This window comes from Euprymna scolopes, chromosome 12 (genome assembly GCF_053919585.1).
Source record: "Euprymna scolopes isolate OS-2025 chromosome 12, ASM5391958v1, whole genome shotgun sequence".
NCBI lineage: Eukaryota > Metazoa > Mollusca > Cephalopoda > Sepiida > Sepiolidae > Euprymna > Euprymna scolopes.
Genome location: NC_136493.1, coordinates 139,461,781 through 139,483,423, shown reverse-complemented (window position 1 = coordinate 139,483,423; position 21,643 = coordinate 139,461,781). Strand labels below are relative to the sequence as shown.

Below are 21,643 nucleotides of genomic sequence, written 5' to 3'. Positions count from 1 at the left end.
GAAGATGTCGAGGAGGGGTTAGTGGATATGATTTTTACAGCCAGGCAACTACAGGAGAAATGTATAGAACAGCAAAAGGCTCTGTATCAGGTGTTTATCGATTTAATCAAGGCCTTTGATACAGTCAATAGGGATGCTTTGTGGGAGATTTTGAAAAAGCTTGGCTGTCCTGATAAGTTTGTAACCATCTTAAAGCTCCTTCACGATTATATGAAGGCTGTTGTCAACATTGGAGAAATCTGGCTGATCCTATCTCAGTAGAAAATGGTGTTAAGTAGGGAGACATTCCAGCACCCACAATCTTTGCATTATATTTCACTATGGTCTTTCGTATTTGGGGGTTGTTCTGATGGTGTCTATATTCGTTACCAAACTACTAGGGGTTTGTTCAACATTATGCGCTTCAATGCAAGTACAAAGGTACTCACCAACACAATCCGTGACTTGCTCTATGCAGATGACTGTGATCTGGTGGCTCATATGGTGGCTGATATACAGCATCTTGTGGACGCTTTTGCAGTTGTCTGCAGCACATTGGGCATGACTATCAATCTGAAAAAAACTGTCTTAATGTATCAGCCTGCTCCGGGCATGCCATATTATGAGCCATTAGTTTATATCTGTGGGTCAAGGATAGCGGTTGTCACTAAGTTTGTATACTTGGGTACTTGCCCTGGATGATGAGGTATTGATGCCTTTGGAAAGTTGGACAGTTTGTGGAGCTGTCATGGGATCTTGCTGCCAACTAAGATTAAGGTTTATGCCTCATGCGTTCTCTCTGCTCTTCTCTATACGGGAAACATTTGAGATGTTTTGAGCGGTTTCACCAGATGTGCCTATGGCGAATCTTAGATGTGAGTTGGCAAATGTATGTCAGTGATGTGGAGGTGCTTGAACGAACCCAATGTCTAAGCATTGAAGCTCACATTATTAAACATAGACTGAGATGGAGTGGACATATGGTGAGGATGTTACACAGTCGACTTCCCAAACGAGCTCACTGGGGGAAGATGTCTGGCTCAAAAGCCTAAAATGAGATTCAAAGATTGTTTGAAGTTCACCTTAAAAATATGTGAGATAGATGAAAGAACCTGGAAGAGTCTTGCTTTGGATCGCGGAAGGTGTGGGCAAGTTTGAGGAAGATCGAACTCAGTATGAGCGGCTGAAGCGCAACATCTGGAAAGAGAGGTTGAGAGGAGCTGTGGATGGGCGGAGGCGCCAAATTGGTCTGGAGTGTGAGGTGTGCAGAAGATTATGTCTGAGCAGAGCTGGGCTGATGAGCCACCAGACTACTCTTTGGTGCAGTGGGCCACAAAACAGTCTTGTGTTGCCAGAGTTAACCCCTGTGTCAAATGCGGGCGGACGTACAAAACAGCAATTGGTTTGAAGCGACATTTGATTATACATAAAAGAAAACATCAAGAACGTGCCGCTAATGGTGCACATGTTGCACAATGTGTGCCAAGGAATGCCAGAGTTTGGCAGGGCTTAAAAGCCACCTTCGTGCGGCCCATAGCTGTATGTTTTTGTGTTTCTGTATACTTTTTTTTTTTTGCTATATCAAGTAATGACAATGTTCGAAAACAAAATTTGCTGCCATTATATATATATATATATATATATATATATATATATATATATATATATATATATATATATTAATTATATATTATATATCATTATGGCTCCTGGACAACGCTAAGTAGCTTCTTTTCTCAGTACTCCACTCAAAAGGGACATTTGAAAGAATTCACTGGACGATTAAAACCGTGAACATTTGGTTTTCAGGTGAGGGTAAGTTTATTATTTGCTGCCTGAAGCGCCCCGACCGGGGAATTCCAACGAGGATGCCCAGACAATTTTTGTTAGGTAAGAGTGCTCCTCCTTTAGGCGAGCTTCCTTGACATTCCCACTTTCCCGACCTTGAGTCACATCATATTGAGATGGGCAACATGTAACTCTCTATCTCAACTAGCGATTGTCATGACTAATAGCACCCTATCTGAGAGGTCATAGTTCAAACTCCTTGCCTTAAAATTCACAGGTTACATTACCAAAACTTCAACGAGGGTAGACTCTCTCTACCATGCTAGAAAATTACTCACACCTGAGAGTATCCGATATATTTACAAAGTCACCATTTACACATGCATGGAGTATTGTTGCCACATTTGGGCTGGTGCATCTAGCACTAGTCTACCCTTTTTAGACAGGGTCCAAAAATGGGTCTCAAATTTAATAGGTTCCATACTATTGTCCAAGCTTTAACTTCTGTCCCATCGCTGCAATGTTGCATCCCTGTGCCTGTTATACAAGTAATTTAATGGATGTGCTCGGATGAACTGATAGCGCTTCCTATATAAATTTAATGTAAAATGAGCACCCACTTTCTGGCCACCTAGTAATTTCTTCATATCATAAAACAAATTTATCTGTGATATTCGTTTTCAGCACCCTCGAAAACCGGCGCTGTTTTATTACTAAGAGATTTGTTCATTTTTTTCATCCCATAATTTAGGACGCTAATTATGCTGTCAATAAGTTTACAAAAACATACTTTAGTTTTTCGTTCTTTTTTCATTATAAAACTTGTATAGTTGTTAACAGGTGCTTCTGCAGTTTACTATTTCATAAAAATTCTGTTTACATTAGGGGGTGGTGGAGGGGCGGGTAGTGTTATGGCGCCTTTTAGGTTACTACGCGCTCTAATCAGGATACTGAACACTTTGGATTATGGCTCCAGTACAACACAACAAAAGTTCTTTATCTTGAGTAACACTTCACTTAAACACATCTGCTCTGTCTAGAATATTGAGCATTTATAAAATTAAGGAGGCCTTCAGAGCTCTTTTAAAACAATTCCTCTCCCCTCTTGTAGAAGAGAAAAAAAAAATTTTAAGTGAAAAGTGAAAACAAATTTAAACTCAGGAGTCTCCTAGAGTTTTACTGAAACACACAAATAGAATTAAGGAAACCTGAACACAACTAAGGCCAAAATTTTTCCCTCATTTTCTTTGAAAGCCAAACACACACACAAAAGAATCCCAATGAACTTTGAAAAAGATATTCAACCCTTTGTGTGGTTAAATCTATTTATCTAAAACTCTAAATAATCAATCAACTCATACTCAGCCAAAATTCTTAATTTACCTTGAATTTTTCTTCTTGTAGGTTGTTGCTGCTTTTTATCTATTTACAATCAAATTGACACTAACCGGCATAGGAGAAAATGCTGAATATACAGAACGCACACACGTCATATGCCAAGCATACAAACCTTGAATTCTAGATGAGAACAGACTTCATTTTGTTCATTCAATTTTTATGATTGTTTTGTGTAACCAACTTTTGTGATTAAAAATAAAAACAAGCATAATCATCGTCAGCAACAGCACAGCAGCATCATCATCATTAGATAGAGTAATATTATGAAATTGATATGATTATTCTGCCTATCACATTGCCCATGAGTGAATAGATTCCTCACTTATGAATTCGCAACTAATCAGAACTCAAAGTATTGACTTGCTATCAAAGCGGTAAATGGTAAAATTGACTTGCTATCAAAGCGAAAGTGGACCTTACGGCTTTACTTAAAACCAGATTTCTTAGCTTCTGTCGCAGTTTATTTGTTTTGTGCTCAACTGCTCACACGATTGAGAACTGAATACTAAACTCAATATCAATATAAAGCTTAAATGTCAGGATATTTTATTCAAATCACCACCAGCAACAAAACAAGATTCTTTTTCTTAAGCTAAAGAAACAACACAAATAGTTAAAATAGTGCTGTAACTCTTTAGAGCCAGAGACAAAACAGAAGTCTTAAAAAAAAAATACACGTTCTGTCTTTTGTATAATAAACTCACTCGTTTGAAACTTAGGCAACTCAGAATCAGCAAAAAAAAAAAAAAAAATTAATTTCTTGTTGCAGTTTATTTATTTTTTTTTTTTTTGGTGTTTTCTATCTTCATGGAAACCCAACAATATATTCGCTGATTCATTCGGATAATTAAGTTTTATAGCAAAAATTTTTAGCAAATCAAAATAGAGATATAAAAAAGGTTATGCCACTGAAAGAAAAATAAACACCAATAGAAATTTAAAAAAAAAATAAAAAGAATAATTAAATAAAATCTCTGGAGGCAAATAATAATTTGAATTGTTTTCTTTTTTATTTTCCTACTTTCCGTCTGAGAGTAAAAAGCTAAAATGCCAACGAGTCAGCGTAACCATTTTTGTGTTCATTGATTATTTAAACACAAAGTAAAAACAAATGTTTGCAAAAAATAAATAAAGATCAGAGGTAAAAATATTATGATAGAAACTCCAAAGATTCCAGAGAGAGCAGTCCATCAAAAATAAATGAGCGGACAATTTTAAATGCCACTTACCTTTCTATCCATGGCGGAGTCTGCAGGCAGTGCACCAGACACTCTGCTATCATAGTGTTTATACTGGTGATGTCGTTCCCCAACAGTGTCGCCATCGGTAATATTCCGTGATCGGTAATTGTCTGGCTGAAGGTGCTGGCTGACAGTACCTCCATTACTGCCACTAGCAGACGAAGGGTCATTTTGTCTGGAATGGTCCAGAGAGGTAATTCCTTCTTCATGCCCAGCATCGGTACAAGATCCTGTCTTAGATATATTATGAGGATTCATTTTATTTCCAGAGATGCTTTCAGATTTATTGTTATCCAATGTAAAATCCACAGAATTCTTGTTTAAGGTAGATCCACTGGTATCATTCCCTGATCTACGACCGTCCTGAAAATGAAAGAACAGGAGATTAAAACTGGAATGAAAATGGCAAAGCATTTGGAGAGCACCGATCTCCAATACCCCCTAATCTGATTAGTCTTAAGTGCAAATCTTTCTACAAATGTTCATGTCATTAGTTACACTAATTTACAAGTATAGATAAGGCTGCTTACATATTTTTAAGATGCTAATTTATATGCTATTTTAATGATGAGGTGATTGTAATATTTTATCTAATTCCAATACAATTACCGATTCTGTTCTAAATTCCAGATTCTAATACGATTACCGATTTTGATTTTTAGTCCTCACTTTTAAATAAATAAATAAATATATATATATATATATATATATATATATATATATATATATATATATATATATATATATATATATATATATATATATAATTTATAAACCTGTTAATGCTTGCCCTTTGTGTATTTTATCCAAAATAAATTCATTGGGATATTTTCATCTATATTTTTAATCGAATTTTTTTTTTTTTTTGTGCACTTGTAATTTTATCTGGGCCATCTTTTCAAAGTGTAACAGAGTGCAGGCATGCGTATGCAAATACATGCAAAATGACATTGCCGGTAATGAAAAATACTATAAAAAGGAGAAAGAGCATATTAGAGAAGACGATCACGTTAGATACATGGATCACGTTCGAGATCGCGTGAGGGAAGTCACAGTGGTAACGAGAGAATGGAGAAATAAACGTCGGTGTACAACAAAAAATGTGAGTTGAAGTTCTTTACTATTCTAAGACTGCAACACATTGGGTCACGTTACATAAGTTCAGTATTATGATCTATAAATTTTAGTTTTACTGGTGGCTTAAAATATATAAGTATTTAACATTTTATTATTACTATCAGCAATTAATTAATTAGGAAATTAAATTTGAAACAATAATAAATAATAAATAAACAAAAAGAATTGTTTTGGGGAGTCGGAAATTTGACTAAAAAGTTTCCGCTTCAGATAATCCTCCAAATACTCATGCTATTAAAAAGTACTCTGAACTCTTTGAAGCGATATTTCTCCCAATAGTCTGGTAGATGTTTGACTTTAGACAGAAACAAAAGATACTGCTGATGGTGGTGTGTGGTGTGCTACTTGAGCTGAAGCTTACTAAACGCGACGAGCGTTTTTTTTTATTTTTATAATGTTTGTTTCCAGTGCATTGATTGACAAAATGAACGAATCTTAATAAACAACACGGATTTTCTTTTTCTTAATGTTTGTTTTTAGCGACCAAACTTATGACATGACTGAATGAACGAATCTTAGTAAACTTCCTTTTTTTGTTGTTTTGTTTTTTGTTTTGTTTTTAGCTTCCAACATTATGAGATGACTAAACGAATGAATCTTAGTAAAAAAGACAAACATCACGTTTTTAATGTTTGTTTTCAGCGTCCGAAATTATGACTAAATAAACGAATCTGTTCGAACATGTTTTTCCTCACATATACACACCCATATGTACGCACGCACATACGCAAACACACGCACGCATATAGACATCCTCATACACACACCCACATGTACGCACGCACATACGCACAGACACGTACATATAATCACGTTCACGTATATACACTCACATTCACGTACATACACACACACACGCTAACGTATACACATGTACGCACACATACGCGCACATGTACGCACACATGGGAAACGTCACTTCCCCTGAAAGGAATTCAAGACATGCCCTGTCAGAACGCTCACACCGATATAAAAGTCAACACAACCATTCAACTTCCTCTTTCTTCCGTTTTTGCCTGTGTTCGTCAACCAGGCAAGTTTGGCGTCCATAGCTCTTGGCTTGAAGACTTTTCCACGTGGACGACTGCTATCATGAACGCACGGTTTCGCTGAGGCCAACACTCCCTTTCTATTTCCCTTTCTACGTGCGGGGCGGCTATTTCTCGTCCTCAACTTCATTCCTTTCTTTTCCACGCATGTAGTCGTCAACGCCTGAATGAACACGTGTTTCACCTAAACCATTTTATTTTCGACAGAAAATAAACGACATGTTTATTTTATCCAGCAATTGAGTTTTTGTTTCCTTCATTCCATTCGTTTCATCATTTTCTTTTGTAGCGAGTTAGGATATTTATATCCTGGTCCGTAACAAATCTTAGTAAACAAGACGAACTTCACTTTTGTAGTGTGCAAAATTACTAAGTAAATATCAATAAGTCCCTTTAATTCCATTTTTTTTAATGAAAAGTAGACAATGCATTGTGGATGCGTTATCGACAGCTCCCGTTACACTCGCTTCTCCTTATTTATCTCTCAGTCTTCATTTTTTCAGTGAGTGATTTTTCTGACAAAAGGAGAAGAAAAAGCTGTTTACTAGGTTGGCAGTATTTTGTGTGAACAGTTGCCAGAGATGTTAAAAATTCTGTTTCTTTGTCTATCCTTGTGGCCATATCACTAGTAAGGGGGCTGGAGGTAAACGTTTCAACTGGGCTGACATTATCCGCCTGATAGTCAGGAACCCGAACCTTGGATTACGACTAAGGAGGAACTCCTAACAGAAGGTGAAAAGTACTGGGGCTGCTGTATTGCCATTTGGTGAATTGATTCTAGACCATGCAGTAGCATCTGGTGGGGTCTTTCGATGCCATACTAGTGGGTAATTGTTACGGCTTTACCTCATCATCATTATCAAACATTTCTTCATTTTCTTTTCTCTTACTTTCTCTCTCTATCCTTCTCTAAGCAAGTCGGTCGACCTATTCCACAAATCCCAATCATGAAAGGTTTCCATAAAAAAATACTTGATCAAACCAGATCTCCAACTTCCAACATAGACCCGCACTACTATGTCTCCTTCTCCAACATCAGGGGTCTACGACTTTCCATGTGGTAGGGACATCTCTAGAGAATAACCTAATTTACCCTATATGTGCTTCTGGGTTGCACTTGCTCAAACTATGCTTTCATATTTGCACTCTATCGACTCCACAATAGTGGAGTTACTATCTTTAAAAGCATATCTGAGAAAATTGACCACGTCCTGTCTGCATACCCCTCAGCAAACATTCACGTCTGTAGAGGCTTCAATGTTCACAATGTGGAATGGTTAAGCCACTGAAACAAGACCGACGACGAGGGGAGGTTCTGTCACGATTTCTCCATTGCTTATGACCTCACTCAGATTGTTCATGAACCCACCCGTGTCCCCGACATTGACGGCCAGTAGGCAAGTCTCCTAGCACTTTTTCTCACAACTTGCCCTGAGCTATGTTCATCTTCCGTTTTGCCTCCACTGGGATCTTCTGACCACTCTGTTGTATCAATTAAGATAAAAACGAAATGTAATAGGTACTCAGACGTATCTCTCCATCATACAGTATATTGATACTCCATGGCTGACTGGGATAGGTTCCGCACATTTATATCAGACCTACCTCTACGTTCCATGTTTAAAAAGGATGTGTCCTCTATAGTATCAGACCTGACGAATGGTTAATGGTAGGTATAGACTGTTTCATAATATCTAAAAAGTTCCAGCAAAAATTTAACAGCCAACCGTGGTTCTCTCCAGGATGGGCTGCTGCCATTGCACACAGAAATCACTTTTTCCATTGCTTCTAACGTAGTAGATGTACTGAGACTAAAGCCGCCTTCAGGTCCGCCAGCAACTTCTGTAACAAAGTAATAAAGAATGCGAGAGAGTTGTATGCTCAATCTGTCATGTCCAAAAAAGCTGAGCAGTGGCTAGGGTCCCATCAGTTTTGGCAAATAGAAAACAGAAATCTAAACAGAAGTGTGTGCTCTATCCCAACTATCGTCAATGAACCTGAGGTAATTTCGTCAGCATCAGACAAAGCCAAACTCTTTGCCAAGATTTAATTCTATCCTTTATGACCAAGGCCGCCAACCCCCAGTATTTCCTTGTGTATCTGAAAACACATTATGCGACATACAAATATCTATACATGATGTTGCCAAGCTAATCACAAACCTTGATTCCAGTAAAGCAACTAACCCTGACGGTATTCCAATTATAGTGCTCAAAAAGCTTCAACCAGAACTAGCACCCATACTTACAAAGTTATTTAAGCGTTGTCTTAAGGAGAAATGCTTCCCAACACAATGGAAAATCTCATCAGTATGCCCTGTATTTAAGAATTCAGGTGATCACTCATCTCCCTCTCAGTACAGGCCAATGAGTCTCCTGTGCATCATGAGAAAGCTGCTTGCATCTGTGTTAAATAGACAATTAGTCAACCATCTCAGCAAAAACAACCTTCATTGGTTTCTTTGGCAATATGGTTTCCATTCTGCTAGATCTACAGCTGACATGCTTACGGTTATATCTCATAGGATTAGCAAATCTCTCGATGGAGGCTTCCTCTCTAGGGCAATTGCTTTTGACATATCAAGGTATGGCATAAAGGTCTACTTCACAAGATCTCCAGCTATGGTATAGCTGGAAATGTCTTCTCAATTAGTAAATCATTTCTCTCTGATAGGTTCATAAGAGTAGTGGATGATAGGCAGAAATCAGAAGCTCTCAGAATTAATCCTGGAGTCCCTCAAGGCTCCATCCTGGGCCCAACTCTCTTCCTGATCTACATTAATGATCTTCCAAATCACATACTTACATCATTCGTAGACATTTATGCTGATGACACTACTAGCTATGGTAGCACAGGAAAGACCGTAAATGATCAAGTTCTCTCTGATTCTCTCTCCTTTGATCTTGAACATGTGGTACAATGGGGAAAGAGGTGACTGGTTACTTTTAATGCATCTAAAACCAAGCTTCTATCTCTACACCATCTAGCTCTGATACCAATCTGGCATCGGTTGAAATGAAGGACTCTCGTCTTGGGGAGGCTTCATGTTTTGACAAGCTTCTGGGCTTGACCTTTACTCCTGACCTTAAATGGAACACATATATCAAATCCATTGCCAAGGTCGCTGGAAAAATGGTAAGATCCTTCTACCGTTCCAGTAGATATCTCACTGCTGATGCAATTCTCTACCTATATAAAAGCCAGGTACAGCCAACAATGGAGTACTGTTGCCACATCTGGGCAGGAGCTGCTAGAAGCAGCTTATCCTGCCTTGACAGAGTTCAAAATAGACTTTGCAGCTAAGTGGGGGATGCCCTTTTCTCTTCCCTGCAACCTCTTTCCCACAGAAGAGATATTGCAAGCCTGTCTCTCCTTTATCGTTATTTTAATGGCAAGTGCTCAGCTGAGCTTCTATGGTCTCCCCTCGCTAAACTGTCACGAAAAACACTCGTCTAGCCAAAACCACTATCAATAATTTCCCACACTCTTTATCTGTACCTAAACCTAAACGTAGATTCCATGAAAACTCTTCTCTTAGAACTTCACGCCTGTGGAACTCTTTTCCGATTGCCTGCTTTCCAGCTGACTACAATCTGATTGTCTTCAAGTCCAACCTAAACAAGTTCTTGATGAACCGTCTCCCTAAGTAATCCAATTTACAAAATTCCCACTACTTATGTTTACTACACTATAATCACATTGACTAATGTATACCCCTTAACCCTTATCCTCGAGTGGCCTCCAGGCCTTGATAGTTTGATGATTTCTGTGTAAAAAAATAAATTATGAACGAATCATGGTAAACGATGGATTTCACTTTCTTAATGTTCGTTTTTAGCATCCAAAAATTAAATGAACGAATCTTAGTAAATGAGATCAACTTTAATTTTTTAATGTTGATTTTTAGCGTTCAAAATTATTACATGAACGAATCTTACAAAAAGACAAACATAACTTTTTTATGTTTGTTTTTTACATCAAAAATTATGAGAATCTTAGTAAACGAGACACACTTTTTTTTAATGTTTGGTTTCAGCGTCCTACATTATGAGATGAAAATTTGAATGAATCTCTTCCCACTCACAAAGTGGGGTGTCTATTCTGAAAGCCGTTCTAAATATGGGGATGTTGCGGCTGACCAGAGGAGGTGGGGGGGGGGTCGTTCCAAAAGCCGTATTGCATACTTTATATCACTGGCCACAAGATTAGTATGCACGGGCGAGGATCAAATATAATTATATCCAACTGACACTGACACCCCCTAACTTATTTCATGATTCATAGTATTTGCACGTAGGGATTTTGACAGTGACTATCAAAGTTAAATTTGTCACAAATATTTTGACAGTCACCCACACTACCAAAATGGGGTGATCATTCCAAAAGCTGTTTTTAACATGGGAATGTTGCCGGTGACCAGTTTAAAAGCCGTTCTTAACACGAGGAGATTGGGATGCCTATTCTAAAAACCTTTCTTAACATGAGGAGGTTTGTTATTGGGCAACATCAACAACCATACTTTCAATTTTTCTATGAGAGGAGAGGAGCATGCTTCCACCGGGCAACGCCGGTTACAAGTCCTGCTAGTATATAATAATTAATAGAGGATTGATGCTAGTGTTTTAGAAATTTAAAGGGGATGAAAAAACATAATAACATACAAAAAGAGTACATAAATATTTTTTAACCAAAATATCTTTTTTTAATTATCTAATAAGTAAATGATATTCGGCAATGGCTTTAAGTAAATTATTTTTGTTTAAAACCTAATTTCTAATGTTTTTGCCAATAAAAATCAATATATAAATACATTCATTGTAGTTACTTACTGTCTCAACCAAATACTAAAGAGCATTTTTTAGATAAATATATATTTTTAAAAACTAAATGACCTTTGTTTTTTTGATAGCCCGCCAAAAAGTAGGCATGAAAAATAGTGAGCTTTAGTCCATTGATAATTATTTTTGCTTAAAAACAAAATTTCTAATATGAAATAATATTGGATCTTCTCAACAGATTTTCGAAGTTGAGAGATTTTAGATTTTATATCGATCTGTAAGGAGTAAGAAGAAAAAGTTCAATGTCAAAAACTAGTGAACTCTACATATTAAATGAACAGATTCAAACTGGAAAAAAGTACTTCTTCCCCCTTTGTCAGAAATATTGCTCAGAGAACGTGAGGACAAAGGTACAAACTAAGGAAAGAGTTATGAAGCTGTCGAAGGCAAACCCAAGGTCAACCATGTTCGGCGTGGGCTACCATCCTTTTTGGTTGTAACAACCATGGGGGGGCACACCATGTGACCGGTGTGCCAGTGGGAACGGGTGCAATAATGCCTTTTGATACATCCCTATCCAGGCTCTGCTTCACTGCAGCCTTCCAATGGTGTGGCACATATGGTTCAGCATCTGATGTGAGATGGATTTTCACAGGCTCAGTATTCATCTTTGGAAACAAACCTGAGTTGTTGAAGGTGTTTGAGCAGAACACATCCTTGATGAATGATGCCAGCTTCAGAATATTTTCTGGAACAGGGTCAAAGGGCATTTTGCAAGGCTTTGGGGTTGGGGGATCCTCTCCGGGTAGGCTGATGGCAGAGATAAATTCTGGATGCTCGGTTGTCATTGGGAATGCGAACGTATCTGGTAAATTTTTCGTAGCAATAACAATCTTCTTGCTCCATGGATGTAACAGGGATCTGAGAAGCTCCAGAAGTTTACTGTTACTAATGCATATGGAGGCCCCACTCTCTGGAAAAATGTTCATCACAATGCAATTATGTGATGGGCTGTCAACAGACGTCACAGCGGCTAGAATCTCCTCGATATTGTGGTTTGCTGACCGAAAACAGTCCTAGTCTCTGTCATATTGAACATGGGCGACACGCCTGACACCACAAATTCTGGAGCCTGCTCGGCAGACAGGGGAAAAATGGTTTGGGCGCCTGCATCCACTTTAGGTTTGTTCTCATGCAGGGCAAAGTGTCGATCTTTGATTCAATGAATGTTGTAAGCTACCACACCCACTGCACGGACTGTTTGGTTGCTGAAATCGGGAGGAGTGAGAGCTGGCAGCTGTTGAAGTGTGGGTTTAATTGGTTGACCAACTGATAGAATTCTGGTGATTTTTGTACCATGATATATGGCCAGCATGAATTTCGCTGGAATCATGAATTTTAGCCTGGTTGCGAATAGCTGATTCAAATACCTTGGCATGGTTAATGACAGAGTCGAGGCTCAATAGTTAGGCGGTCTTGGCTAGGATATCAGTCTGAAGTGACTCATTGAACAGTCCATTGATGAATTGTTCCTTGATATTGTCCTTAGACAAATCATGACTGCAATACGAGTTACTGTATACACATTCAACAACAGCAGTACGTAAGCGTATTTCGTATTTCTGAATGGACTCATGTTCGTGTTGCTGAATAGAATGAAATGCGAGTTGATGGGCAGATGAGTTGGAACTCTTCGTGACGAGTGACTCCACTATGTCCAGAAGTTCATCCTCCGGTAATTCGAGAAACTGTGGCACAGTGTTGACAATACTATTCTGGACAGAATCACTGCAGCAGTTATACAGATGAGGGATAATGTTTATCTTGGAAAGTCCTGTGATTTTTTTGTAAATTTGTCCATTCGAAACTTGCAGAATTGTGGTTTTGTCATATTTAAATTCACAACCCAGTGGAGACAGATGAAGGTTTGACCTCAGCTAAGGTCAAACCTCCATCTGTCTCCACTGGATTTTGAACTTAAATAGATTCTTTATTTTTTATGATATCTTTCTATAATTTTTACACAATCTGACTAAGACATTGGGAATTTTTTTTAAAAAATGCAAAATTCAAATAATCTTTATTTATGAAAAATAATGTTTTTTAAATATTGCCCATTTTCAGCTTCGCATATTTTTGCTCTTTCCAAAACATTATTCATGACAGATTGCAGAATCTCTGGATTGCGATTTAACTCCCTTATTTTGTTACTGATGTTTTCCTTCAATTCTTGGAGGGTTTGGGGTTTATTAACATAGACGCTTTCTTTAAGATATCATCACAAGAAAAAGTCGAAGCTAGTCAAGTCTGGGGAACGTAGTGGCTATTTGACATTGCCATCGCATGCAAAGCTGAAAATTGGCTAAATTTAAAAGACATTATTTTTCATAAATGAAGATTGTTTGAATTTTGCAGTTTTTTAAAGTGTCCAATCACTTAGTCAGATTTTGTTAAAATTACAGAAAGATCTCATCAAAAACAAAGAATCTATTTAAGTTCAAAACCCGTTAGTGACTTTTTGAACACCATGTAGATAAAAAAGAATTTTTACCCTGGCCGGTGTAACGTAAAATATTCCCCTGTAAAAATTCTTGTTTATCTATTACAGAAGAAAGACTATGTTTAAGATGATTAAGCTTAAATATCAGTTGACGTCATCTTGTAAACAAACACGGACGGAATTTGATGAATGATATTATCATTATTTTTTTATTCTTTTATTTTTCTTGTAAAGTAGTCCAAAGAGCAAATTATTCCTCTGCATGAATTAAAGTATCATGTGTAAGCGTATCGTTCGACCAGGCAACGCCAAGCAGCCAGCTAGTATATATATATATATATATATATATATATATATATATATATATATATATACAGAGAGAGAGAGAGTGAGAGAGAGAGAGGTAAACAGCGAATGCAAACACGGTGAAATATACACTTTTTCCATCATTTTTAACGGATAGGGTAAAAAAAGTAGTGTTCGACCATAGATAAGGGCGACTTGAAGGCTCCGTTTTCATTAGCTACTACATCGAGATGTAGAGGAGGGTGTCACTCCTTTCCCTTTCCCTTACCCTTGACCGTCACCACATAATGCAGAATGTTTAGCAAGTTAGCATCATTCCATTTTTTAAGCCTTTGGTATGACTTGACGGAGGATCGAACTTTGGTCTTTAACAAATAAGCGAACACTGTTATCATTATACAAAATAAACAGAGGGTATGTGTAAAATACGAATTAGAGGACAATAGTCAAGAGAAAAATAAAAATAAAAATAATGCCAGTAAAAATTGTCTTTTGTTTCAGTTTCCATATACTGAAACCAGAATGGAAAATAATGGACAAAAAGAAACAGGTGCTCTTCCAATATGTTGGTCTAACCGAGCTTTTAGACTCAGTTGTATATATATATATTAACGTTAGTTACAAAGAGTGTTCAATAAGTAATGCCCCTGACCCGCTCCCAGTTGTCTACAAAAAGTTTACATGTGTAATGATTTATATTTCTATGTGTTATGTGGAGAATTGTAGCTTTGAACTAGTTGTGGTTTCTGATTTACAGATGTTTGAATTGAGTCAGTTATGAAATCGAGCATGTTAAGTGTCGCATAGTGATCCAGTTTTTGCATTTGAAACAAAACACGCCATAGGAGATTTTTGACGATATCAAAAAAACGTATAGTAATAATGCTCTATAATATAAGGCATGTGTCAGTTAAGTTGAGGCTGTCATTTTTGCAAGATCAATGCGTGACTGTTTGCCAAATAGCCCAAGAGGTCAAGATTAGTACAGAGTATGCTGGTCTACTACTATGAGAAGTAGGTCAGGAACATTACTTATTGGACGCCCCTTGTAGTTAGTTAATGTTTGGGCTAAGTTTAGATAGAGACACTTAAACCTTAGTAGATTAAATATAGGAAAAGTACAAAAAAATAAAAAAAACCTAAGCAATACTTGTATGAAAAATTTCCGTTTCAAAACGATTGAACTTTTGATCCTTCCATAACCCATTGATCTTTGCTGAGACGCATATACAAATAAGATTTGAAAGCCGAGAAGATTTAACAGATGTGTTTTTTTGTATTTCAGACAGTTTTATTCTTCGATGTCAAATTAATTCACATTTAAACGCGGTTTTTATGTGGGTCGAGATGGCGATGCTGGTCAAGTTGTTTAGATAACAAATATGTCAAAACTTTTCTAAAGACAAAGAATTGCAAGAAAAAGAAATAAACAAACATTAAAAATCAAAACAAATCATGAAAACGTTTAAGAACTATTGAAAAGATAGTAAATCTTACATTGGACATTATGCGAACACTGAAACAAATATTACATCTAGTTTGATGTGGTTTAGTTTGTCTGTTTTTTGATAAATCGACCTCTTCGGATTTTTAAAGTTAAATACTATGTGAAAAACATCTGGTTTTATTTTGTTTGGTCTGGTTTTATTTTGTTAGTTTTATTTGGTTTTGTTTTGTTTGGTCTAGTCTTGTTTTATTTGGTTTGGTCTGATTTTGTTTTCTATTGTTTCGTCTGGATCGGTTCGGTCTGGTCCGGTTTAATTTGTCAGTTTTATGACAAATCAATCATTTAAAATTATTCAAGTTAAATTCAATGTGAAAAGATAAAGCAAACACATTTGGTTTGGTTTTGTCTTGTTTGTTTGGTATAGTTTAGTTTGTCTGCTTTATGATAAATAATCTCAAACTGCTCATATAAGTTAAATATCACGTGAATAGTTAAAGCAAATAAATCTGGGTTTTTGTTTTTGTTTGATCTGGTTTAGTTTATATATTTTATGACAAATCAACCCTTTTAGAATTATTTAATATCGAAGCATAATATTTACTTAAACCACCATTTTATACAGGGTGGAAAGATAAAATTTTTACTCTAGAAAAGACGATATGGTTCCATTTCCGTTTATTGAAAACCAGTTTTCTTTTATTGTTGCAGATCATCTACTAGCTGATCAATTATGTACAAATGCCAAGAGCAATAGAAGCCTTCTATCATGTCTGAAAGTGACACAATGTTCAACGAGCGAGATTGATGATGCACCACTGAACAACTCATGCTCTCTACTGATACAAATTATGACAACAGAACTATTGCCAAATCCGGATGATTAAACGCTTGAGGGCACAGCTCAACGGGGGTTCTGGCCATGGTTATGGTCTTTGGTGTGGTTTCAAGTAAGGGCCACATCATGCCACCTCACATCTTTGAAATCGACTTGAAATTCAACACCAAAGTGTACCTGGATGTGCTGAAGATTGTGGTGATCCCTTGGTGCAATCAGGTGGCTGATGGCAGATCCTGGATGTGGCAGCAGGAGTCGGCGTCAGCCTACAAGTCCAAAGAGATTCAGGCTTGGCTTCAGAAGGAGTGCTATGACTTTGTACCCTTCTCTTACTGATCCTCCCCCGACATGAATATTTTACTTTACTATTTCGTTTGGTCATACATCGAGAACATCACCAACATGACCTCCCACAACAATAAAGCCAGCGTAATCGCCACCATCTGGCAAGCTCCCACCGATGCTTGTGGAAAAGGCATGCTCCCAGTTCCAGACCCGTATCGAAGCGGTGATTGAGGCTGTAGTGACAGATATCTCAAATAATCTATAGTTTTTTCTCCATCCCTCCTGAATATCTGCCTAGTCTAATAATCTCTACAAGTATTTATTTATGAAAATAAGATTTTTATATTTGCAGATAACTCAAATAATCTCTGATCTCATTCGTTGAACACTGCGTCACTTTCAGACATGATAGAAGGCTCCTATCGCTCTTGGGATTTGTACACAACTGTTCAACTAGTAGATGGTCTGCAACAAAAAAATAGAAAACCGGTTTTCATCAAACAGAAATGGAATCATGTTATCTTTTCTAGGGCGACAATTTTATTGTTCCACCCTGTATATGTTGAAACATACAAAATACGGGCTATAATCTTCCTAATTTTGTGATATAGTTATGCTAAACACTATTTTAATTCGCCTCATTAGCAAGTCACCGATCAAGAGACGCATCTCTTTACACATTCTTATTAATCACTTTTTTCTCTCTCTTCATCCCCATCTCAGAAGGTTTGTATAATTACCCGCAATCGATTAGTTTCTCTACCGTACGTATCTGCCTTCTTTTGTATCTCTATTTCTCTGACGCTTCACGTCTTTCTTTTTTTTTTATTTAAAAAAAAAATATAGAATTAAAATGTTGATCTTTAATTCTAATTAACCCATGTTATGGCAGATGAACAACCCTGGTTAGACGTTTTGACTAAATATTAATATCAAATAGTGATTTGAAGCGATTACTAATTACATTTCAAATCTGAAACTCAGCAAGACGGCTAATTGAGAATAACGAAAGAAATAATCAAAGCATCTTTATTAGAACCTATAAAATAAATGGATGCTTCCACAGAGATAATATTGAAGCTTCCTGGAAGACCGGTTTTTTGACAATATGAACGTGCTCTGCTCCACTGAGTAGGGAAGCGTAAAAGTGTCAGATGTTCAGATGCAGTGAGCCTTATTTGTGTCCGGCCTTAAAAATGCTTTTAGCACGTACTTATTACAATGTACTAAACCACATATGATGACGTCAGCATTATCACTCATTCTCATCATCAGCATCGTTATCATTATCATTGGTTTAATATGTTTTTGTTTTCTTTGTGAAATTGCCCTTGAAGCCTCTTGATATAATGATCTAAAACAAATACCCAGATTAAAAACTAGACAACAATAAGTATTACATGGATAGATTACGAAACAGAAAACAGCAATTCTTTCCCCATTGTCAGAAACATTACCCATGGAATGTGAAAACTAAAGGACAAAATAAGGGAATGAAGACTTACGAGGTTGCTGTTTACTTTCTATGATGTTTTACGCGCTAGTATACGTTGGACGGCTTTTAGAAATTGATTTTCAAACTAATCTATCTGTGGTAAGCTAATCTGTCCAAAACTAAACCGACTCGACTAAATATCTGTCTCCTTTTATTTAGCCATTTTGGACTTCCAACAGCGCCGATCTTACATAATCACTCTCGCCTTATAATCAAAAGGTTCTAGGTTAGCATGTCACTATTTCCTTGTAGTGAGCGCATGCTAATCGTGGTTGCTTACTCCTCCGTCTCTCCATACCATCACCAGTTATTCTTAGTTTTTATTGCCTGTAGTAAGGATTGAATCATCAAGCTCCTGCAATCTGTCATCTATAACCGATTTTGAATCAACGCTTTTAAGAATCAGATCATGGCTGATGGAATAAGAACAATCTATCTCCGTGGGTCCAGTACGGCACAATCACATTGACACACCGGTTCTCGCCAGATCACCGAAGTTAAGCAAGGTTGAGCCTAGCCAGTACCAGATGGGTGACCATTTGGGAAGGCTAGGTGCTGTATGTACCTTCTGGGAAGTTTCGGCGTAGGGCCAGCACCCTCACCCTGTAAAAAGAACTCCTCGCTACAAAAACATCTACAAAAGTTGTAGATGGCCTATGCCCCCCCCCCAGGGACTCAAGGTCTATGGATGGATCTCCATGGGTTAAATGAAGGATTTAGTTTGAAATTCTCTACAGATTCCTGGCATGAAAATTTCCAAATTTGATTAGGTTGCTAAGTTCAAAAAGATGGATTTCAAAAAGGTTGGAAATTACATCGGCCGAAACGTTGATAAAATAACAACCAAGATGAGAATGGTAATTTGAACAATGCAAACAATTCAAATTATCGATCCTAATATAAAAAATAAAAACAATGGTAACAGTGCAGCATCTTTCCATCATCAAAACATCCTTCAAAATAACCATCATTAGAGGTTTGCGATGGTTCCAAAAACAAAAATAACATTAAAAATTCCTGGAAACAAGTACTTTCTAAGATGTAAAGAAATTATAGTTTCAAATATTTCTATATTAATTTAAGGTAAAATGAGCACCCGCCTTATGTTCACCATTTTTGTTGGGGGGGGGTAAGTTAGGTTTTGTGTTGGTCTACCAAACCACAATTACTCATTTTACGTTAAACTATGTTCATTTTACGTTGAACCCCCGAACAAAAAAGTGGCCATAATATGGGTGCTCATATTACCTTAAATTAATATAGAAAAGTTATCCCCCACTATTTGAAACTATGATTTCTTCACATCTTGAAAACTACTTGTTTCTTGGAATTTTAAACGTTATTTTCGTTTTCAGCTCCCCCGGAAACCTTTACCAGTGATGATTTTAAAGGATGTTTTGAGGGTGGAAACATGTTGCATCTTTACCAAAACAATTCTGAAAAATAAAAATGGCTATTTTATTGGGAGAAAGTTCCACCACGAATAAATAAAGGATTTGGTACGATCCTCTCTAACTGGAATCATCATGATAATAAAAATGGGGATTTGCTATCTGTCTTTTTGAAGACGAAACTATACTATTACTGCTAGTTATTGTACTATTTATTAAGTATTCTACTAGCTGAACGCCCGGTGTTGTCCGGTCGTACAATAAACATGATGCTTAAACATGATATTTTAACTTATATAGATTGCGTATGTATTATTATAGAATCAATCCTCCATTGATTATTCTATGTTACGAGGAATAATTGACCCGGTGGATTAATTCGCAAAAAAATAAAAAATAAATAAATAAAATTTAAAAAATAATAAAAATAAACATAAAAAATAATGATAATGTCGTTCATCAAATTCCGTCTGTTTACGATATCACCTCAGCTGTCATTTGCGCTTGACGATGAATACCCTGCATAAGTCATTTCTGATTAATGTTCAGATTCAAAATATGTGAACGAAGTAATCATTTGCGGCGATTTTAAATGGTACCTCTTCTTTTATCATAAATTGAACTCATTAATAAGAAAAATAAAATAAAATCTTGAGGAACAGAGAATCATTCGATCTGTAGTCAAACGCTCTACCACTGAGCTATAATATCCAGATGACAATATATCTTTCTTTTTTTTTTTTTTTTTTTAAATAGAAACGATTTGCTGAGTTTTTCTTATTTTCTTGGCCGGCGTAACCTAAAATGGTTATTTTGACTAATAGCATGCAAAAAAAAAAAAAAAAAAAAAAAAAAAATGGCCGAAATCATCTGGTAAATCAAAATTGCAAAATATGAAATGTCGGGCATCTGAAACGAAACACGTTAATTTACCAAAGCGAAGCAAAGCGTTTAATATTACATTTTAACAATTACAAAACGCCTCTCCAACCACCATTAACCATGACAGATAACTACCTACCTAAGAATTATTCCTTCAAACTCTTCGGCTCAACATTCACGGGCAATATGAACTGGAACAAATACATTGAGGACATTACGAAGGCTGCTGCAAAAAAGGTGGGTTCCCTCTATCGAGCTAGAAGACTACTCGCACCTGAGAGTAACCTGCACTTCTACAAAGCCACCATTCGCCCATGCATGGAGTATTGTTGCCACATCTGGGCTGGTGCATCTACCACTAGTCTCTCCATCTTGGATAGGTTCCAAAGGGAGTTTCCAATTTAATTGGTCCCACTTTGTCAACTAAGCTCCAGTCTCTGTCTCATCGCCGTAATATTGCATCTCCGTGCTTATTTTACAAATATTCAAATAGAATGTGTTCTTATGAACTTGTTGCACTTGTGCCCCCTCGACATACATATTCCCGACAAACCTGCTTAGCAACAAAATCTCACCCCTTCACTGTTTAGGTATTTAAACACCAGAAAGTTTTCTACTCTAATAGTTTCTTCCCTCGAACAGCTAGATTTTGGAATTTCCTTCCTGCTACCTGCTTCCCTGACTGTATTGATATGCAGAAATTTAAATGTAACGAAAACCAACATCTTGTTAATCTTTTCTAGGTATGGTCCCAAATAGTAGTCCCTTACGTCCAAGTGGCGATATAACTTGTTATGGGTGAATATAATATTCAATATAGAATTGGCCCTTGTAAAGTCGAACAGAATGAAGGAAGAAAGCGACCACGTGTCTGCGCGTGTTGTCTTACCTGCTGGGAGGATCACAGGGAGGGCAGAAATTAAAAATGGCGGCTGTGGTTTTTGTAAGATTATTGAGCGATGACGTCAGGCCTCACGTGACTGTTTTTCTGGCCGCCGATTGGCTGATGACGAACGCTCGGACAATAAAAGGAGTATGTTCAGAAGATCGAGGACAGTGTGTATCAACTGCCGTAGTTGTGAAACGAATTCAAGCTTTAGAAGTTCGACGTGTGTGTTAATCAACTGCCGTA

General features: G+C 37.0%; 1 protein-coding gene and 1 pseudogene across 1 annotated transcript in view; one reads left to right on the top strand and one right to left on the bottom strand.

Annotated features, from left to right (window-relative positions):
* Positions 1–21,643, bottom strand: part of LOC145291516 (uncharacterized) — a 553,800-nt gene that overhangs the window by 380,604 nt on the left and 151,553 nt on the right. Inside the window, exon 2 of the mRNA XM_080137483.1 lies at positions 4,395–4,769. Coding sequence (XP_079993609.1) covers positions 4,395–4,624 — 230 coding nt within the window. The 5' untranslated portion in view covers positions 4,625–4,769. The remainder of the gene's footprint in view (positions 1–4,394; positions 4,770–21,643) is intronic.
* LOC145291666 (5S ribosomal RNA) lies at positions 18,686–18,802 on the top strand (annotated as a pseudogene).